The sequence below is a fragment of the Ovis canadensis genome, chromosome 25 (genome assembly GCF_042477335.2).
Source record: "Ovis canadensis isolate MfBH-ARS-UI-01 breed Bighorn chromosome 25, ARS-UI_OviCan_v2, whole genome shotgun sequence".
In the NCBI taxonomy this organism is placed as follows: Eukaryota; Metazoa; Chordata; class Mammalia; order Artiodactyla; family Bovidae; genus Ovis; species Ovis canadensis.
The window spans coordinates 57,710,049-57,730,933 of record NC_091269.1 but is presented as its reverse complement, the minus strand read 5'-3'; the positions used below and the strand labels follow the sequence as shown (position 1 = coordinate 57,730,933).

Here is a 20,885-nt window from a genome sequence, read left to right as displayed (position 1 = left end):
GAAAATATTTTCATCAACTTGTCCTAAGAGTCATCACTAGTCCCACTCCATTATGTAACATTCCTGTCCATCTTTGGGCATATTACCTTTCACATGTTTGCAAAACAGTCAGCGATTAGAAACGAGAAATACACTTAATATAGTGCATAGGCCAGCCAGAGGTCATCTGGCTCATCAAAGATATGACATCTGGTATTTGTTTCTGTTTGGTTTTAATGCAAAATACAAATCTGTGGTACCACTTTCCCAAGCTTTGTAAGATGAATGTCAATAATCTGTTTGTAAAGCACTTACTGCCTATTGAGCCAACTCCAGGTGACAGTGAAGCACAGGGAAGTCGGGTGTTCTGCAGTCCATAGGGTCGCAAAGAGTTGGACACGACTTAGCAACTGAACAACAACATTGCCTATTCCTCCTAATCTCAGATAACATTCCTGTTAATTCCCCACAGCCCCCTGGGAAGTAGGGGAAGGACAGGGCCTGGGGACACAGGAAAGGATGAGTTCGTATGAATGGGAAGTGACAAAAGAGCCACCCTATAGAAGTATTGCTCCATGTAACCAGGGGACTCCCAGGCTCCTGCAGGAGGGTGTCTGGTTCACCCTTTCCTTTCTCTGTGAGGAACAGCCGATGGCACACAGTTGAGAGGAGACTAGATTCCTGCCAATACTCTGTCTGTCTCCCCAAGAGACTGGAGGGAAATCCTCAACAGAAAGAAGTAGCTAATATAAATAGGAAATGACAACTATCCCACAGTGCGAGAGGTCTCTGGCATGGAGTTGAGGAGGAGGAGGGTGCAGGGTGGAGGGGGAGTGGCAGAAATGCCTTCGCAGTGGTAGTGGCAGTGAGATAAGGGGCTGAGCTGCAGAGGAGGGACCATGAGTCACGTTGAGTAGAGATGCTCAGACTCAAAGCAGAAGATGAGCCTGAGATAGGAGGGGAGAGAAAACGAGGCAACTCTTGGATCTCTCAGAGGCAGATTTTTGATATATTTGATGAACCCCACATATGGAGGGGCTAGAAGTTTTGGATAAGCAGCACAGAGTAAAAAGATAGATGCATAACTGCTAAGGGCTACCTGGAAAACTGATTCTGATCCTAAAGGATGAGTCTTAGGGAGGTTATGGGGCATTCATTCTGCATGGAGCAAGAAGAGGGTTTATATACAGGGGATATAGCCATGATGGATGGCATGTTTTGAGCTTCTTATAGCTGGTGTTCAAAGTGATCCTGAGAGTATGGTCCTACCTAAGAAGCCTTCTGTCTCATACAGGGGCTGTGACACACCGGGAAGCTTGGGGAGCTGTCAGCAAGGTCCGGGAATTTGTCCTGGAATCTGATGGACTTGGGAAGTGCAGGGAAGGTTTTGGTGGTGCATTTTACACAGCATGAGACTGGGGCTAGGAAAGGAGGACCCAGGAAGCTCAGGGATGCTGAGGAAGGGATGTTGGAGATGAAGAGTATTTTATAAGGATAAAGCCCCGTTACAACTGTAGCATCTGAGTTGGCCCACATATAAGATGTGGCACCTAAGGCTCTCCAGGTCCTCCCTCTTCTGGTGTCATCCTATAGGTTAGGAACTAGCCACATGCTTCTCGAAGAAGTTATATGGTAATAAATGTAGACCTTGTTTCCAAACAGGGAGAGTGAGTGTCTGTGGTCATTCAGAAACTCAAGAAAGAGGACTTCTATTTTCTTGCCCTGACTACCTTCCCGGTTAGCAGGGCTTTGTAGCTGAGACATTGTGAGCACCCCTCCCATATGCTTTCTGCATTGTCAGCTTAGGCAGCAGGACTATAGATGCAGCTTCCTTCAGGCATCTGTGCTCACCTGTCTCTTAGAACAAACTGGAACCACAGATGCACGTGGCTTGACGGATCCAAGTGGCCCATTAAAATGGCCGTAACAGGCACTTGTCAGAGTCAGTTTCCACTTGAGCTGGGCCAGCTTATATCTTTCTCCTTTCTGGGACATCACTTGAAACACGGGATCAAGATTGATCTTGATTCTTCCTTCAGCAGGACGTGCCCTTCTGAAATCGTGCAAATTGCAAGGTCTGATCGTCACACTGAATTGTGAGCGTGGGTTATGAAATGCTCCAGAGTTGGGTGGAAGCCAAATATTAGGTCATAAGTCAACATTTTGTTGAGAAACTCGGTTACTAAGAGGTGGAAAATGTATATCTTTTCATGAGAAAACGTGTTTGCCAGCAGGAAAAAACTTCAAAGACTGTTATCTTCCCATGTGGAAGGAGAGAGATGAGTGTAATTTTGCAACCTGGGTCAGCGCCCTTTAGGGACTCCTGAAATTGACTTGGCCAAGGAAAGAGGCTCTGAGGTAATATTTGGATTGTTCCCTGAGGTGAGCATCAATGGGTGGCGTGGTGTGTGTCATTTCTTACAAGGTCGTCAGGCACAATTGTGTGAATGGCTATTCCTAGCAAAGGGAGCCCACCACATTCTGTCCACAAATCCTTCAGATGGAAAATTCCTGAGGAGAAAATAAGCCATCATCCCTGGTGGCTCAACTGATAAAGAATCCGCTTGCCAATGCAGGAGATTTAAGAGATGTGGGTTCAATCCCTGGATCAGGAAGATCCCCTGGAGAAGGAAATGGCAACGCACTCCAGTATTCTTGCTTGGAGAATTCCATGCACACAGAAGCCTGATGGGATACAGTCCGTGAGGTCACAGAGAGTCAGGCACAACTGGGCACGCATGCCCCATGGTCCATGGGCACTTAGGGTCCCCAAAGAAGCAAAATTCTGACAGACTCCATCTAAGCAGCTATGGCATTCTCTGGAAAATCTCAGTGGACATGAATACTCAATTGAACAGAAACAGAGAAGTGGAATAGTACCCTGACAGTGTCATGAGGCTTGTGGCTTCCCAGCTTGACCTGCAATGTTCCAGCCCCATCACCACCCCAGACTGGGATCTTCTAGCATCTAGTATGAGCTGGAGTAGGAAAGAAGAGGGCACACGTCTGTCCACTAGAGAATTAAACCAGGCTCTTTCCTTCACTAAGAACCCGATGCTCTGTTTTAAGCTGGCCAAGTGACAATGTCTAGCTTGTATTTTCTTCCACAAAGCAAGCAGCTCACATTCCTTATGAGTGCCTAAACTCCAGGCCAAGTCAGGATTATGGCTCAGGAGGTGGCGCTGGTGGTGAAGAACCAACCTGCCAGTTCAGGAGATGTAAGAGACAAGGGTTTGATCCCAGGGTCAGGAAGATCCCCTGGAGAAGGGCATGGCAACCCACTCAGTATTCTTGCCTGGACAATCCCAGGGACAGAGGAACCTGGCAGGTTACAGTCCATAGGGTCGCAAAGAGTTGACACAACTAAAGCAACTTAGCACACTTGCAGAGAATGTAATGTCTGCTATGGACGGGTGTGATGGAAAAGGACCTGAGCTGTGGCCGAAGGCAAGTTCCTGATGGAATAATCTGCCATTGTTGTGTGGATGTAGAGATACTGACACCAGAAATCTGTTCTTGTGTGTGAATGCAAACCGACAGGGGTGGGTGTGTGTGTGTGTGTGTGTGTGTGTGTGTGTGTGTGTGTGCGCGCTCGCACACTCTTGTGGCACTATAACAATCAAGACCCGATCCTTAATGGATTCTTCCCCAGGCAGAGCAAGTCTGTGACTTAGGTACCAAGTTGCAGCTACTCAGGGACACTGATCCTAGGGCTGTCTCCCTTGTTGACCTAAAGCAGGGATCAGTCAAGTTCTAAGTGGAAATTAAATAAATACTATTGTGCAGCCCTCTAAATTGCTGATCAAGAAATTTCAGTTCCCTGGGGTCAGACTTTGTGCAGTCTCCAAGGTGAGCTTGCTAATCTGAGAAACAGGTCCATGCCACTGAAACCAGGGGCTAGCTTAGAGCCCACATGTAGCCCACCTTACCCACGTCTTTCTGGAGATGTGCAGAGACAGCATCCCATCCTTCTATGTCTAATCACAGTGAGGGGCATCAACCAGGGTGGGCTCTGCAGATCTGAAAATAGGAAAGTTTGCTATGCCAGCCCACTGGGCAGGAGAACCATTCAGGAGGGGCCCCAAACCCCACCATTGAGGTTTCTCGCTGCTCAAAACTAATACGGGAGGCCAGGCCTGCCTAACCGCAAGGTGATTTTGGTCTTTCAGGCAAAGAAGGGGAACTACGCCTTTCTGTGGGATGTGGCCGTGGTGGAGTATGCAGCTCTGACAGATGACGACTGCTCTGTGACCGTCATCGCCAACAGTGTGAGCAGCAAGGGCTATGGCATTGCCCTGCAGCACGGCAGCCCCTACAGGGATCTCTTCTCACAGAGGTAGGCATGGTCAGTGAGGAGATGCTGACAGCACCTGTGCTGGGGTGGGGTTTAAGCTTCGTTCAGGACATGAGAGTCAACACAAACTTGGTGATTCATTACGTTTTCTTCAGCGCCGACTGTGCACCAACGCATGCTCCTCCCCACACCACATCCCCAGGTCATCCTGGACCAGGTCCCAGAGTAAAAAGAGGAAGTGTATGTTGCCTTCCCATGAAGCTGCATGGTCTTCGTGGGAGCTGAGATGTAAGCAGGCGATGCTGGAACAGGGCAGTCAGTGAGACAGAGAGGATATTCTGGGGGTGGAGGAGGGTAGAGGAGGGCATCTGACCAGACCCAGAAGACCAGGGAGGACGTCCCGGAGGAAGTGGCACCTGAGGCCTGAAGGTTGAATAGGAGTTAGCTGGAGATAGCTAGTAATTTAAAATTAAATGAAAGATTAATTGGATCTGGCAAGGTCCCAATGATAACTTCTTAAGATAAATGTTAAGTGGGACAGGTTGGTGTAGGGATGTAAGCACAAGTGGGGCCAGAGAAGCAAATTGACTCCATATCCACCTGCACAGGGGCTGAGGGGGCAGGTGCCACCTGCCGTGGCAGGAGACGGACTGGCCCTCAGTTGCCTGCCTCCTCCTCATCCTGTCCAGATCAGCTTCCTGGTAATTAACACTAGCAATGGTGGGCGTACTGGGGGAAGGTGAGGGACAACGCCGGAGACAGGAGTGTTCTGGACTAAGCAAAGACCCGCAGACCTCGTCCACCGGCAGTGAACGTGCAGATCCAGTTTGCATTGGCCTCTTTACTTCCTCTTTAGATTTTCCCGGTGCAAGTCCGTCCCTTGAGCTTAATCTTCTCTGGGTTCTTGGGCGTGATCAGCTTTCCAGGTGCTTGGTCTGGACATCTAGCCAGCCTCCTTGAGGAAGGCAGTCGCTTGTCATCCACTTCTCGCTCCCCCGTAGGAACTGTCCTTAGTCTTCGATCAGGTTACCTGGTCCCGCCGAGAGGGTGTAGGTGAAGAGCATGGGTCAGCTTGGGGGCCTTTTCCAAGGAGCCAGCCTGCTAACAGGGGCTCTTGTTCCCAGGGTTGTCTAAGCTCACCACTCACATCCTGGCCAGTGAAGGAGCAGAACAAGAGCTCTGCCTTGATGTACCAAAATCCAGACTGTGGCTAAAGCATCCAGGTGAAAAGGCCAGGAAGGCACTGGGGTTTAGGGACAGCCCCCAGTTGCCTGGTGAACACATGCTTTCCAGAATTGGAGAGCATCCATTTGGAGGGGCCAGAGTTGCTAAAGACCACTCATTTAACATCCTGAAGCTCAGAGAGGTAAAGTGTGCTGAGGGCGGCTCAGGCAGCTACTGGCAGAGCTGAGAGGAGAAAGCAGGTCCTCAGGCCCCAGTGCTGTGCCCTTGTGCTTCAGATCTCTGAGACTTACTGCCTCCTCCTGCCTCCTAGATGTCGACTGGGCTCTTCCCACCATGAGCACCCAAGCCTAAAGCCCATCAGGGAAAAGCCGAGGAGGAGGGCCTGCAACCCATTCATCCAGTGGCTTGTTTGCAAAACTGGGAAAAGGGGTAGAACTAACTAAATTCAATGAGGCTTTGGGGTTTTCTCTAGAACTAAATCAAGTGTATATCCTCTGCCTCCCTTTGCTCCCCGGAGCAAAGAAGGATGACACATGAGAGAAGGAGGAGTAGTGGTTTATCGATTGCTTGGATTAAAGGCTCAGAGAAACGATGGCTTTCCTCCAAGATGTATAAGACAATGGCGTTCTTGAGGTTTACCCAATTTGGTTTTCTGATAGGGGGTGGTCAGGCCATCTACCTGTGATCACCTCTCTGAAGCAGATGGTAAGGGGACTTGTGGGACCAGCACAATGGCATCAACACCACCAAGACAGCTAATGTGTCCCAAGAGAGCACTCACAGAAGTGCAGGGACCCCACTACAGAAGGCTTACAGTCCCCACGCACTCACAGTGCTCAGAGATCCCTTGAAAGTCTACTGAAGAGAACAGTGATGCACCGGAGAGGAGAAAGCTTGGTTCTCAACTAGATCATTCAATGGGCGTGAACAACAGTGGCTAGTCCAGTTCCTGTGATATTTTAGCAGGAAGTGATTAATTACTCCCTGCTTTCATCAGAAGGCCATGTGCTCTGTGACTGTAAGGAAATGTCCCCAGTGGACTGTGCTGGCCCCTTGAAGTATTGTCCTTCCTGGGCTGGAAACATCCTCCACTTCCCCTCACCTGGGAAGATGGGTTTGTACTTGGGGGAAACACTCAGGACTTCAGGTTTCCAACCTACTGCTGCCAGTAATTCTTTAAGAGGCCCCATTATATGATTCAGGCAGAATGGTGAGCCTCCCCTCTGCGGGTCATGCCTGAGAGGAGGAAGATGCCAGGCTCGGAAAACAATGAACACTCCATGCCGTTGACGGAAAAAGGGTCCTGCGGAAATAGCAGATCCCAGCCTTCTCTGGAATTTCTGTAGCCTTCCTTCCCTGAGTCCCAAGAACTAAGATATTTTCTTGAATACCAATGTGTGTTGCCTTGCTTTGGTAGAGGACTGGATCTTTAGGCTACAGCGTGTGTGTGTGTGTGTGTGTGTGTGTGTGTGTGTGTGTGACTGGGGTTGAATGCTGTAGCCCTTTTGTGGACCGCGTGCAGAGTAGGCATTCAGCAAATGTTTAGCAACTTAATAGCCATTTATAGAGCACCTACTGTGTAGCAGGCTCCACGGCTATTGACTACAGAAAAGCACCTGCAATTATATCTGTCTGGAAAATAGAAGGACTGGCTTCAGGAAGTGGCTATTATCGCTTGGGTTTACTCACAGGCAGGAGTGGAGATTATTATGGTGTGCGTTAGTTTAGCCTTGTTCCAGGAGTCATTCTGTGCCCATGGCTTGTTTTATCTTTCCTCTGTTGCTTACATATTTAAATTTCCCTTTGAATCTGCTTATTTTTCTGTTAGTCTTTGTTTTCCTATACATTGCCTTACATTCTTCTTGGAATAATATTGGGCATAAAAATGCATACAGTTATAAAGAGCAGGAAGAAGGGAAGCGTCAGCAGAGTGAAGCTGCCTGCCTGACACCTCAGTTAGTGAGTGGAGGAGCAGGAAGCCAGCCCTACGGCCCCTCTCTGGCCAGGCTCGCATGCCCTAGGCCGGAACTGACTCTTGGAGAGGAGAGCAGGCTGACTGCATTTAGCAGCCTGGAGTTCTGGAAAGAGCATGGCCCCCTGGGTCAGTGTGATCCAGCTCTGAACAGCTGCTTTACCCCTTGCTAATTGCAACTAGGGGCAAGTTATCTAGATTCTGAGCCTCAGGTCTTCCATCTGTAAACCTAGAAACTGATTTGCAGGCTGTTGTGAGGATTAAAACAATATAAAATGATCAGTCCCTACTATGTTCTCAATAAAAGGCCTCTCATGTCAGTATTGGATGGAAAGGGCTGTGGGTCAATATGGCACCAGAGTTCACTTTTCTATGCCTTTGTTTTCTTCTCTGTAATAATGGGAACATGGAAGTAGCCTTCTCAAAGGGTCGACATGAGAATTAAACAGTTTGTCAAGCACTTAGGAGATTTCCCGGCACATAGGTATGTGAAACTCATGTGAACTGTTGGCTCCTTGACGAGGTCTCGCCACACCCCCCAGTCCAGGCCATCCTCCCACTGCACCCTATCGTCACACCTCTGCTTGAATTTTGTTGTATTGATCACAGCTTCTGTCTCTACACTGATTCATCTAATTGTTTCAGTGTCCAAGTAGATGTGTCTAGACTGTGCTCTCAGCAGCGTTGAATGTTGTACTTGGCACAAACCAGATGCTCCTCAAATCAAATGAGTGAATACATGAATGGTTTGTTGGATTCTAGTAGGAGAGACTTAGGATGTAGTGAATTGACTTTTGAAAGAGAGCCTTTTAGTAGGTCCACAGTCTGAGGGTTTGCATCATCCATTTCCGTAATTTCCTGATTTTATCCTCAGAGTTTGCCCCAGGCTCCCACATGAAGGATCCTTACACGGTTTGCTATTGGACTCTGTCCTTGGGCAGTGGGACAGGGTGGGAGAGGACATGAGAGCTCTGAGGAGAATGACAAAATCTGCCAAGTGCTTTGAGAAAGGTGCTTTGACAGCAGAGTGGAGAATGAAATGGAAAGTGAAAAGCGGAGACAGAGAGCCACTCTGATGGTTCAGTGTTGTCTGTGGAGGGGCCAGCACAGTGGGGAAGGGACCAGGGTCCCAGGCATGTGTGGATGAGGCCAGCGCTGTGGCTCACATGGGGTGTATCTTGCAGGATCCTGGAGCTTCAGGACACTGGAGACCTGGATGTGCTCAAGCAGAAGTGGTGGCCGCACATGGGCCGCTGCGACCTCACCAGCCACGCCAGCGCCCAGGCGGATGGCAAGTCCCTCAAGCTGCACAGCTTCGCTGGAGTCTTCTGCATCTTGGCCATCGGCCTCCTCCTCGCCTGCCTGGTGGCTGCCCTGGAGTTGTGGTGGAACAGCAACCGGTGCCACCAGGAGACCCCCAAAGAGGTCCGTTTCCTGGGCCCTGCTTCTCCTTTCTGCAGCCTAGAGGCAGGAAAGGCCCCCTGGGCGACTTGGCGGGTGGTTCTCTTCCAGATAGTATTTGCCCAAACCACCTGTCTGTGCACAGCAGTGTTTTATACTGGGGAATGGTGACATTGTTTTATTTTGTACTGCAAGCCGCAGGACAAATGAAGGGGGTGTTTTCATGCTTGAACAAAATGCCGAGGCAGCAGGCATGGCCACTAAAGTCGTGTATCTATCTGTAGAGCGGGTACAGCATGAGCAGCGCCAGAGAGCCCTTCCCCACCCTGCCCCGCCCATGTGCCTCCACCCTGACCTGGAGAGACCAGCTGTAGGGTAAGAGAGGAAACTGCATTCCTTCCTGGTTCTCCTTGTTCACCCAGGGCCACGAGCCCTGCTCTCCCAGCATGTCGAAGGGGGATCGACTCCCGTCCCCTCATCATCCCTTTTTCCTCTCTTCCTCCTTGCAGGGCCCAGCCTTGCCTCTGTCCCTCCAGGGACACCCAGCACAGGGACCACTGTGGCTTTGTTCTGATTCCAGCTTCTGGGCACATTTCCTTCCCTGTGTGTGCCAGCCACAGCTGGTTCTGCCCTCCACACTTCCTTCTTTTGGGGTTTTGCTGGTTTTCAAGCTCAGTATTTTGGGGGTATGGGGTGGCGGGGCTGGGGAGGGTGGAGTATAAAGTCCTCATGGAAGTTCTCTTGGAACCAGTGCCCCTAAGGGAGGGTGGCAAGGTGCATCATCTGGTAATGATGCTCTCCTGGCTGAAACTATACCCAGGCACTGCAGCACAAGCCCAGCCACTCCAGCGTAGCACTCTCATTACCTGACACATACATCTCAGCTACTTCCAGAATCACAGCTTTGCTTATAAACGATGTTGACACAAGCAGGTGTAAATTTCAAACAAGGAGCAATGAAGTAACCAGCATGATGTTCAAAGAGGCAGCATCACCATAGACACCATCTCTGCATCCTAGAAAGGCTGACTGGCCATGCCCCCCTACATCAGTCTGTAACAGAGTCCCTGGCACGGCTGGGAGTGAGGGCAGACCCACCATTCACAGCAGGCAGTGAGCTCTTTGCTGTCATACCTAGATTTTCCTGGAAAGAGCTTGCTGTTTGATTCAGCATGTCTGAAATGTTCTGAGGACATCCATCTTTCTCTCACATCACCTGTAAACCTCCATATAAGGAATGCAAGGCTAGAGTTTCCCACAAACTCAGGGTTCTCCTGTCACTCCTAGGCCATAAGAGAAGGAAGGAAATATTTGAGGAAAGCCCACTGAAAAGAAGAGTGAATGATTCTGTCCTGAGCTTCTGTTGCTACTGGAAAATTTTCAGTGACGTTTTTAGCGAATGTCCCTTTGGTTAGGGGAGGACAGGTTTTCCAGTTGGTTGAGCAATGCGCTGTCATGGCGGCACCGTGCTAGGATGTTGCAGGCAGTGTGGAGCCCAGAAGACACAGGCCCACTCCTCCAGAATGTCCCTTGTGAGGCAGGTACTGTGAGAGGCAATTTCGTCTGCTTCCAGTCATGTCTCTTCGCATCCCCTGGTTCAGCATCTAGTGCCAGATCCAGCCTGGACAACCCAGATGAACTGTCGCTGTGAGAGAGAGGTGACGGGGGGCGGAGCGGGAGGCAGGTGGGGGGTTACTTGAGAGACATAGAAGGCAGAGGCAAAAGGACAGGAAGGCCAGGGACAGCATGAGATGAGCTAGCTGAGAGGAACAGCTCCTTTCTTGCCTGAAAAGTATCCCTTCTTCCTGTTTGGCTTCTACACAAGCCAGGGTCTCAGACCCAAGAGGATGCAGTGCTTAGAAAGTGTGAAACTTTCTGTCCAGAGATGCCAGCCTGCTCCAGATAGGAAAGAGAGTCGATGCAGACGCAGATTGAATAAAACACAGCTGCCTTTCCTCCAGCCCACTTGGGTGTTACATGGTGAAGGGAGGGAATGTTCCAGTTTTCCCCTGTTATTATGAGTTTCTGGTTTTCAAATGAAATCTCTGCCTTCCTCTCTTCTTCTTCCTTTAATAAGTATGCCTATAAGGACACAGTCTCTGTCCTTAGGGGGCTTACCTCCATGTGGGCAGATGTGGCAGAGGTCAGCCAAGTGGTTTCCATTGTCCATTGATCAGCGCCATCCTGGGATGAACTACAGGTTCCATCCAGGGCTCAGGGGCACCCAGCCCAGATGGGACATGGTAGGGTTACAGAGGGTAGTGACGCTGGTCAGTGAAGAGTTCCTGGGGCTTGGGGTTGTTAGAATTGAGTTAGATGAAGGATCGGTACTGAACCTCAAGCTGAAGAGGAGATGTTGCCTTTGGAGTAGGGTGGCCAGCATGGGGTAGGCAGAGTCATCCCACCTCCCAGAGCTCTGGGGCATCAGCAAGGAAATTAGAGTAGAGGAGGCTGGAGTGCAAAGCAGAGACTCGGTCTAAAGGACTAGATGCCAGGCCAAAGGCTTTATAGCTCATCACAGGGAATAGAACCCAGGAAAAGGGTTGAGACTACAGATTTTAGAGGCATATACTTAAAACCTTTGACAAATAATGATGGTATTTAATCCAGAACTACTTTGTGTTACTGGTTGCCTGTATTTTATGGAGCAGCATTTGCAATTAGGTGAGAGTGTCTGCTTGAGCTTAGAATGCTTCATTTTGGGCCATTGGCCGTATTTCCTAAAAGCCAGAAACCTGTCTTTGGGTGGAGTCCTAGCCGTATTTATCAGCTTATGCCACGACGTCTTCAGAGTTTAGACAGCTACTTGGAGAAGAGTAGTAATGTACGTTCAGCCTCTTAATATTCATGTGGATTTGAGGTCATATTTTTTCCTAAGGAATCAGACGATTATGTAGTTATCCAGTGCAGGTGAGTGCACCCCGCTCCGCAGTTGCAATAAAGAGCCACCCTGTAAATTTATGGGGGAAGTGGAGCCATTGCTCTGAGAATAAAATATTCATGAAATAAAGATGAGAACTGCACAAATGAGAGATGACATGAGAAGTGGGGGAATGAATCGTCTGTCACTGGGCTGGGAGCTTGGAATTCTTGTTGCTTCTGGCTATGTCTGCTCTCCCCCAGGCCCTGCTTCCAGTGCAGACAGGGCCTGACAGAGGCAGGGCAGGGGGCAAGCAGTCAGGCTCCTCTATCCTGGCCAGCGGGCTGGCTTTTATCTGCAGACTCCCACAATGCGCTCCTGCTCTCCGGGGGAGATTCGCTGCTGGGGACATTCCCCTCGAATGAACACCTTTTCCCACCTCCATCCTCGAATGCTTCTTCAACTGCATGTAGAGACTTCCTCTCGTGCATCTTTGCCCTCTTCCTTTATGCCAGCCTCACAGGGTTGCTCTGAGGTTCAACGAGGGATGATGTGTAAATTTCCGTAATCAGCATCTGACCCATGGGAACGTGCGTGGTGGATGGTGCCCAAGTGGTTGCTCCCTCTCAAGGACCCTGTGATAGGCAGAAAGGGCTGTGAGGAAGAGGAGTCACATCTTAGGGTACCTTCTCTATGCCAGGAAAAGTACATGTTTCATTTTATTGGATTAAAACATGACATACTTATTTCAGAGTATCTGTGGGTCAGGAACCCAAGGGCAGTTTAGCTGGGTCTTCTGTCTCAAGGTGTCTCACTTGATGTGATCAAGTTGTTCACAGGGCTGGGGTCTCTTCAGAAGGCTCCACTGGGGACAGACCCACTTCCAAGCTCACTCACATGGTGTGGACAGGATTCAGTTCCTTGTGGGCCACTGGGCTGAAGGCTTCATGTCCTCACTGGAGGTCATCAGCAGATTTGCACATGGGCCTCCCCATAGGACAGCTCATGACCTGGCATCCCTGTTGTTGCGTCTCAGATGGGGAGAGGTTAAGAAGCCTTCCCAAACCAGACTTGGGATCTGCCTCTGTGGCACTATTAGAGATATGGACTCCCAGGTCCCACTCCATGGATTCAAAGCTGAACCTGGGTCTTTTTTTTTTTCCCTCAAGGCCCCCACATGAGTCTCAGGTTCCCATGTTATCTTCTTCACTCTTTTGATTCTCTTCCACAACAGTTAAGGAAGGTGTCCATGTCCCTGGAGAAACAGGACTCAGAAGCAATAGGGGCAGAACCGGAATAGGGATTATGTGTCCGCCTCTGGGTCTGGCATTGGGAGTGTGCAGGAGCAGGGGTCCCAACTTGGCTTTTCCAGATGGTTTGGGGATGAAGGGTGTAACTGAGAACTCTCCCTAAGCCAGGATCCTGGCTCCTAGCTAGGTATTTACATCCTCTGAACCCCAGAGGGATTAGGTTTAGCCCCAGTCCAGAAGGGTTCAAAGCTTCTGACTGTTGAGCCTGGCCCAGTGGCTACACTGCTACTAATCGGATCTCTTGGCATGAGGGTAAGAAAGTGAGTGTGTGTGCCTTTTAGTAAGAGGTCACTGAACACTTATCATGCACCAGTATGTATATCAGAACCAACTCACACATCACTCCCCTCTGTGGAACCTCCTCTCTCCCATCACCACGGGCCTCCTGACCTCCCTGTGTATACACTCACGTTGGGTGTGATTCTGAATTACAACTGATGGTTTACCTGCCTGTCTCTGCTTCAATTCTATTGGCGCTTCACCTCTGCATTCCCATCACTTTGCTCAGTCTCCGAAACAGTGAGACCTCTCATTAAGAGGTCATGAATATAAAATATCGAGCAAATTCTATGTGCCAGGGGCCAAGATGGATGCTTCACGAGGAACATGAGCTCCTCTGGTAGTAGGAGTTCCAAAGTGTTTACTGAATGAGTGAACCAGTCTGAGATCCTATAAGGAAAACGTTATTAATGTTAAATTGTTGTAGAGTTGTTGCGCCTGGATCCATGGCTTTCCATTCTGGCTGCACATCAGAGGTGATCCATCCTGGAGCTTTTTAGAAGTACGGATACTTGGGCTCCATTCTCCAAAGGGTTGTATTAGGCAGTTGAGGACAACTGTAATTTCTAGAAGCTCCCCATGTGCTTCTGATAGCCTGCCAAGGAGGAAAACTACTGCTCTAGACTGTCATGCCAAGGGGAAGTTGAGCGGAAAACAGCTCAGGTTTTGGAACCAGGCACACATGGGCTGTCATCCTGGTGCTCCATTTACTGTAGAACTGTGTATCCTCAATAGGTCCCTTTACACCATGTGTACCTGCTGCTACTACATACGAGGAGGACTCCTTTCACAGTCCTCCTCTACAAAATCTGCAGTTAAGCTCACCAGAATTCTTTCCTACAACATTCTGCAACAGGGAGCCCCAACCTCTGGGATCTAACGCCTGGTGTTCTGAGGTGGGGCTAATGTAGTAATAATAGAAATAAAGTACACAGTAAATGTAATGAGCTTGAATCATCCTGAAATGCTTCCCTGCAGATCCATGGAAAAACTGACTTTCACGAAAACAGTCCCTGGTGCCAAAAAAGTTAGGGACTGCCCATCATACCCTGCGGCCACTTCACGGACTTAAAGCCCAGCTTCTTTGCTTTTACCCAGTCATTACTCCCAGACTTCAGCCAGTCCTTTGGGCTTGAGCAATTCTTTGGAGCAATACTTAAGAAGATTACATTGATGGTGTTTCTCCCAGTCAGTTGAGTCTTATTTACCACCTGATTGGTCTGCAGTAACAGGAGATCACCTCCTACAACCATCCTTGTCAGGTGGGAAGTCCCCAATCCCGTTTTGTTCCGGCCTAACTTAAAGTGGGAGCTGCCGGACTCCGAAGTCGGTTCTGATGAGTCCCACGTGTAGCCTGCTGTTACACAGATGATAGTTGAGTTAATTACTGCTTTCCAGTACAATGTTTTATTTCCACATTGGTGAACAGCGGCTCAATTACAGAACTTTCTCCCTCTGCAAGACAATGCTTGCGAGAGGGTCCCCAGTAACCTCTGCTGGTGCGTGTGCTATCATGTTTAATTCCAGCACGGAGCTGGAATTCAGCAGGATTCATGAATAAATGCCGTCAGTGAATTTTATGTCCTATTCAGGGCTGTTTGACTAGGTCAGTTGCCTACAGTAAATTAATGGATGCCACAGCGAGCTTCCGAGTCTCTTTCCACAGCTGTCATTACCTGCTTGAACACCGAAACCTTGAGATAATGAGGATGTAAACTGATGTAGTGCACATAAAAAAGTCCATTATTTGAATTTGCATAACATAATAGAATGCCCCATTTTGTGTAAAATATAGATAATTATTCAAATCACTCCTGCCTCTTTCCTTGAGCAGGCAGATTATGTCTGCCTCCTATTTCCTTGGCCAGGAGGGCACCAAAAATGACTTCATGTGGACTCAATCTGGTCCAAGAAGACAGTGTTTTCAGAGTTTCCAAAGAAGGTGGTTTTCTCCCGTTGCCTGCACTTCCCTTCTGGCCTCCTAAACAGATGCCTGATGGAACATACTGGGAGACTCAGAAATGGGCCACATGTGTTTTCCAGGGAGGTATTTGCCTTGTGTGTGTTAGTCTCAGTCATGTCTGACTCTTTGGTAGACTGTAGACTGTAGCCCACCAGACTCCTCTGTCCATGGGATTCTCCTGACAAGGATACTGAAGTGGGTTGCCAGTTCCTTCTCCAGGATATCTTCCCTACCCAGAGCTCGAATCCAGGTCTCCACATTGCAGGCAGATTCTTTACTGTCTGAGTCAGCAGGGAAGCCTACTCATTTTCCTGTGCAGTTAAACATCCGATGTAGGAAGCTCAAGATGGCACCCTCTTCTTCCAGGTGTGACTTTGTGTTGGGTGTGCCAATAGTAATGGGCTTCCTAGGGGGTGCACCGGTAGAGAATCTTCCTGCCAACGCAGGAAACACAGGAGACTCAGGTTCCATCCCTGGGTCAGAAAGATCCCCTGAAGTAGGAAATGGCAACCCACTCCAGTATTCTTGCTTGGGGAATCCCAAGGAGGGAGGAGCCTGGTGGGCTATAGTCCATGGGGTTGCAAAGAGTCGGTCACAACTGAGTGACTGAGCAGGCACTACCCGCAGTAATAGACTTTGAATAGAATGAGGTCCCACTTGTGTGGAGGGAATGGATTTCTTGACTGCCATTTGGAGTAGGAAGGTCGGCTTGGAAAGTCTGTTCAATCGGAGTGAACATTTTCTCTGTGTCTTGATGTGGAGGGGTTATAGGCTAATGAATAACCTCAATGGAAATGAGACCCACTGCACAGCTTTGCAACCTCCTTGAAACTGCTTCACTTGTCCTTAATTGGAGGCAGGAAAAAATATGGATTTAAAAACACTACTTATTCAAGTGCTTTCTTTCCAAAATCCTGACTCTAGGGTAATTGGATTTTCTCCACATCCACACTGCGGTCTAGATCAGGGGTCCCAACCTCCAGGATCTAATGCCTGATGATCTGAAGTGGAGCTGATGTGATAATAATAGAAATAATGTGTACAATAAATACAATGCACTTGAATCATTCCAAAATCATCCCCCATGCCCTGGTCCAGGGAAAAATTGTCTTCCACAAAACCAGTCCCTGGTGCTAAAACAGTTGGGGACTGCTGGTCTAGATGCTTTGCTGTTACCTGGCCGACCCCTCAGAGCTGTGACTATTATGCTAGACTAGTGCCTGAGACCTACATCTTTTATAACACTACCCACCAAACCTCTCTCCCTTGTCCTTCACTGCTAAAGTAGTTCGTCTTAGAGACCTCATTTGTGCACAAATGTTTCTTTGGAAGATGTTGGTTGGTTTGCCTTCCCTCAAAGCTCTCCTTTTCTCTGCTTCCCTGGCAATAGGTAAGAGGGCCCCCCATTCTCAGCTCTGTCTCCCTCTTTGGCAGGAAGTTATCCCTTCTCTACCTATAGACCCCAACAACATGAGGAACATCTCCTGAACACTTGTCTTGGCTGAGTGTTCCATTGACTATGAAAAGAAGGGCCAAGCTCTCTTCTCTAAGAGAGATGGGGGGCTTCTCTTGTAGCTCAGTCAGTAAAGAATCTGCCTGCAATGCAGGATCCCTGGGTTCAATTCCTGGGTTGGGAAGATTCCCTGAAGTAGGAAATGGCAACCCACTCCAGTATTCTTGCCTGGAGAATCCCGTGGACAGAGGAGCCTGGAAGCTACAGTCCAGCGGGGTCACAAGAGTCGGACACGACTTAGTGACTAAACGGCCACCAGCTCTTCTCTAAGGCCAGATTCCAGAGTGAATACAGCTGGGACCAAGACATTTTCCTCCTACTCCAAATTAGTCCACTTTTGAACTACTTATTTCCATCCTCAAAAGGATTCTTAAAGCCCTGAAAAGAACATAGAAAGGAAGTAAAAGCAAGATTATGCAACTAACTAGTTCTTCCAGTGATCCCAGGACCACTTATTTGGTCTTCAATTTCCTTCATCAGCTAAAGGCTCTGCCAGCCAAGGCACTCGGCTTGTTCATTCTTCCAGCTTTGCTGGCTGCAGGGAGAAGGGGAGTTTGTATTATTAAACTTTAGAAATGTCTGAAATTCTCCTTCAATTTCTCCAGCTTCCAGGCTTTCTGGTATCTGTCTTGTGTCCTTCATTTATTTTGAAGTGAAAATAGCCTGTAGATACAAATATTTACCAACACAGCTGTGGCACTGGCTGCCACACACGAACACGCTGCGTCAGGAGCTCATCAGGAGCTCAGAGTAGCCAAGGGAAGGCTGGGGAAGGCTGCCCGGCGATGCACAGAAGTCCAGGCTTGTCTGGAGAGCTGGGAGGCGAGATCCAGGAGGGGGATCAGGCAGTGTAAAGTTTCTTGAACTGTCACCATCACGGACCATCGAACATCTTCCATCTCTTTGTCTTTTTGTTCAGAACTCAGATCCAGTTCTCTTGTCCTTAATTGGGTTATGCTCCTGCCTTTTAGCTACAGGTAGACAGGGAACGGCCACACTGTTATCCAGTGGGGGAAAAAGCAGTTCCCAAAAATGAGACAAAATAAAATAAGGTCTTCTTGGGAAGGGAGAACTGATGCTTGATGGCAGTCAAACAGCCAGCGTCTAACATAACAGCTTGTTGTTCAGTCGCCAGGTCGTGTCCCACTCTTTGCAGCTCCACGGACTGCAGCATGCCAGGCTTCCTGTCCTTCACTGTCTCCCAGAGTTTGCTCAAATACTCAAAAATGGGAACAAAGCATATAGACAACACAGGGAAAAGACCAAGATAGCACAGAGCTGGATTAACCGTGCTATAACTTAATTAAGAAGCGAACTTGGATTTGGTTTGTTAACATTTTACAAACTGTTGGAGTCCGTGAAAGACATTGTATGTACCATATTTAGTCTAAGTAAAGCCCTAGTACCCTTCCCCCAGTTCCACCCATTTGCCACCCAGACGTTCCTATACTTGGAGCTGGTCTGCCGGCATCAGCAAGCTGAGCTCTGCTATGTGGGGCTTCAACTCACTGGAATCCTGGCTCTGCCGCTGGGACCATGTCAGTGATTTCTGCAGTAAATTCTGTCCACAGCACGATCTCCTCACCATCGTACCTTCACCATCACACCAGTTGGCTTTCTTCATCCTCTGTCTTTTTCATGGCCTGGAATGAGCTCCTCGTTGTCGTTTGAGTGTTGTCAGATTTCCTGTTCTGGGGAAGACAGCAGATCTCCCACCAGAAGCCAAGCCTATGTGCCGGTCATGGCCTCAACAAGGTGGTAGAGAGCAGTGACACTGCCTCCTCCAGGCCAGAGGGCACTGGGGGCACAGAGTGGACGGCAAAGGCAGCTTCCTTGTCTGAGGAGACCTGGGATGAGACTCCATGCGGGTTAGCCCCATGGGCCCTGCTCTGAGAGGGGAGCTCAGGCCAGTTATTTGGGGTTGCCTCTTCCTGGGGAACCAGCCTTAGAGGAGCCCAGAGACTCGCTGAACTGGTCCTTGGATTTGTGTGGCTCCTTCTTTCTCCATTTGAAATCATATTCAGGACTTTTACCTTTCATGGTTATTCCTAACAAGCCTAAGGGTTAGCAGGGGACAGGTTCCTCTCTCTGCTGTATGAAGACTGGCATTAGACAGCCTGTGATGTCCTGTTTTGGGGCAAAGCGTAGACATGGTACTTGTCTTGGAGTTTGACACCAAGGCCGCATAGGTGGAGGGATTAACCTTGCCTGACACAGAGGCCCTAATGCTGCCTGAAAATAGGACTGCAGCTTCTAATACCTCATTGAGGGGTTGGTATGGCTCTTCCTCAGACATCTGGTTTTGTACCCCAAGTCACTGGGGAGAAACTGAGGAAGTAGATTATATAGTCTTTGTCTTTAAGGAGCTTTCAAGTAGTTTGGCCTATTTGATTTATTCTGACATTGAAGACAAAATACCAGTGATATTTGTTCTGTTTCTTAAGCCAATCAATAATTGAACAAACAAAATATTTTCCTTGATACCATCCCCCTTATGGCGAAAGAGTCAGGTGTGCAATTCACTACATGGAGAATCAGCTATGAGGGTCACCCATCTCGGCAGCCTCAAACCTTTACAGTATCAGGAATGACAGCTGATCCTGGGGAATTCCCTTTCCTCACCATCCCATGCCCCATCCTCATCCAGGCCCCCAGCCACATGAGCTTCCAGACAGGGACAGGCCCCCTCCCCAGCATCTCTGAAGATTTCGTGTACTCCAGGATTCCCCTGCTGCGTCTGCTGCTCACTGGGGTTATGACTCGGGAGGCCATTGACCTTCCTGAACCCGAGCCTCCTTTTGTGTACAGCGGGGATGATCACACCAGGTCTTCTGAGCACTGTAAACCCTAAATTGCACATCCATGGGGCATATCAGGGGCTCAAGGACCACACCTTTTTATTTCCATGGGACTCCTTTCTTCCATTGCTTCTGCCAGTTGTTCAAAGCATCTTCTCCCAAGGGTTGCCTCTGGGTGTGATTGGTCCTGAGCAGAGTGCATTTGAGGGGCAAATGCTGCAAAGCGCTTCTTGCTGGGTCCTTTCTACCTGGGAGCAGTGTCCTAAGTTACCGGTATCCCAGGTAAGGAGGGCTGGCCATGCAGCTGGGGGAAGGTGGGAGGAATGGGGGCCCACTTTACCTTACTGCCCAGCAAGCTGCGCTCTCCAGCCTCCCAAAATTTGTAGAAAGCCAGCTGGGGCTCCCTTTAGGGCTTGGCCTGACCCTCCTCCTGTGCTCTCCCTCAGGACAAAGAAGTGAACCTGGAGCAGGTCCATCGGCGCATGAACAGCCTAATGGATGAAGACATTGCTCACAAGCAGATTTCCCCAGCGTCCATTGAGCTCTCGGCCCTGGAGATGGGGGGCCTGGCTCCCAGCCAGGCCTTGGAGCCCACTCGAGAGTACCAGAACACGCAGCTCTCGGTCAGCACCTTCCTGCCAGAGCAAAGCAGCCACGGCACCAGCCGGACACTCTCATCAGGGCCCAGCAGCAACCTGCCTCTGCCACTGAGCAGCTCGGCCACCATGCCCTCCATGCAGTGCAAACACAGGTCGCCCAACGGGGGGCTGTTCCGCCAGAGCCCCGTGAAGACCCCCATCCCCATGTCCTTCCAGCCCGTGCCTGGAGGCGTCCTTCCAGAGGCCTTGGACACCTCCCATGGCACCTCCATTTGACCGCGCCGCCTGCCCTCCTGCCCGCCCATCCACCCACCCGACCAGCAGAGCTTTTTAATACCAGAAAACAACACCACAAACCACACACGCGTGTGCCTGTGCGCGTGCACACGCACACACACACACAGAGACTCTTTCATTTTTCTTGTATATACGTGTAAATAATGACAGAATGGAGTGGGGTAAAAGTGTATTTTGAATATTCCCAATTTTCGAAGTCAGTAAAAAAAAAAAAACCTGTATGAATGACTTTGTAAATTTTGTTCTATATGAATAAAATGGCAAATTACTTGTGATCATTCTGAAGTGCCAAAGAAGCCCCCTGTTCCTGGGCCTTTCTGAGGGCGAGGGCAGGAGGGGTGATCAGAAAAGGACGCCCCCTGCTGGCGCAGAGGGGAAGGTGACCAGCCAGTCCCTTATAGAGCAGCCTGGGGCACTGCCTCCTTCCCTGTCTCC

At 49.4% G+C, this 20,885-nt stretch overlaps 1 protein-coding gene across 1 annotated transcript in view; it reads left to right on the top strand.

Annotated features, from left to right (window-relative positions):
• Positions 1 to 20,671, top strand: part of GRID1 (glutamate ionotropic receptor delta type subunit 1) — a 686,487-nt gene extending 665,816 nt beyond the window's left edge. Inside the window, exons 14-16 of the mRNA XM_069572268.1 lie at positions 4,149 to 4,315; positions 8,615 to 8,855; positions 20,001 to 20,671. Of these exons, the coding sequence (XP_069428369.1) occupies positions 4,149 to 4,315; positions 8,615 to 8,855; positions 20,001 to 20,429 (837 nt within the window). The 3' untranslated portion in view covers positions 20,430 to 20,671. The remainder of the gene's footprint in view (positions 1 to 4,148; positions 4,316 to 8,614; positions 8,856 to 20,000) is intronic.
• The last annotated feature ends 214 nt before the right edge of the window (positions 20,672 to 20,885 follow it).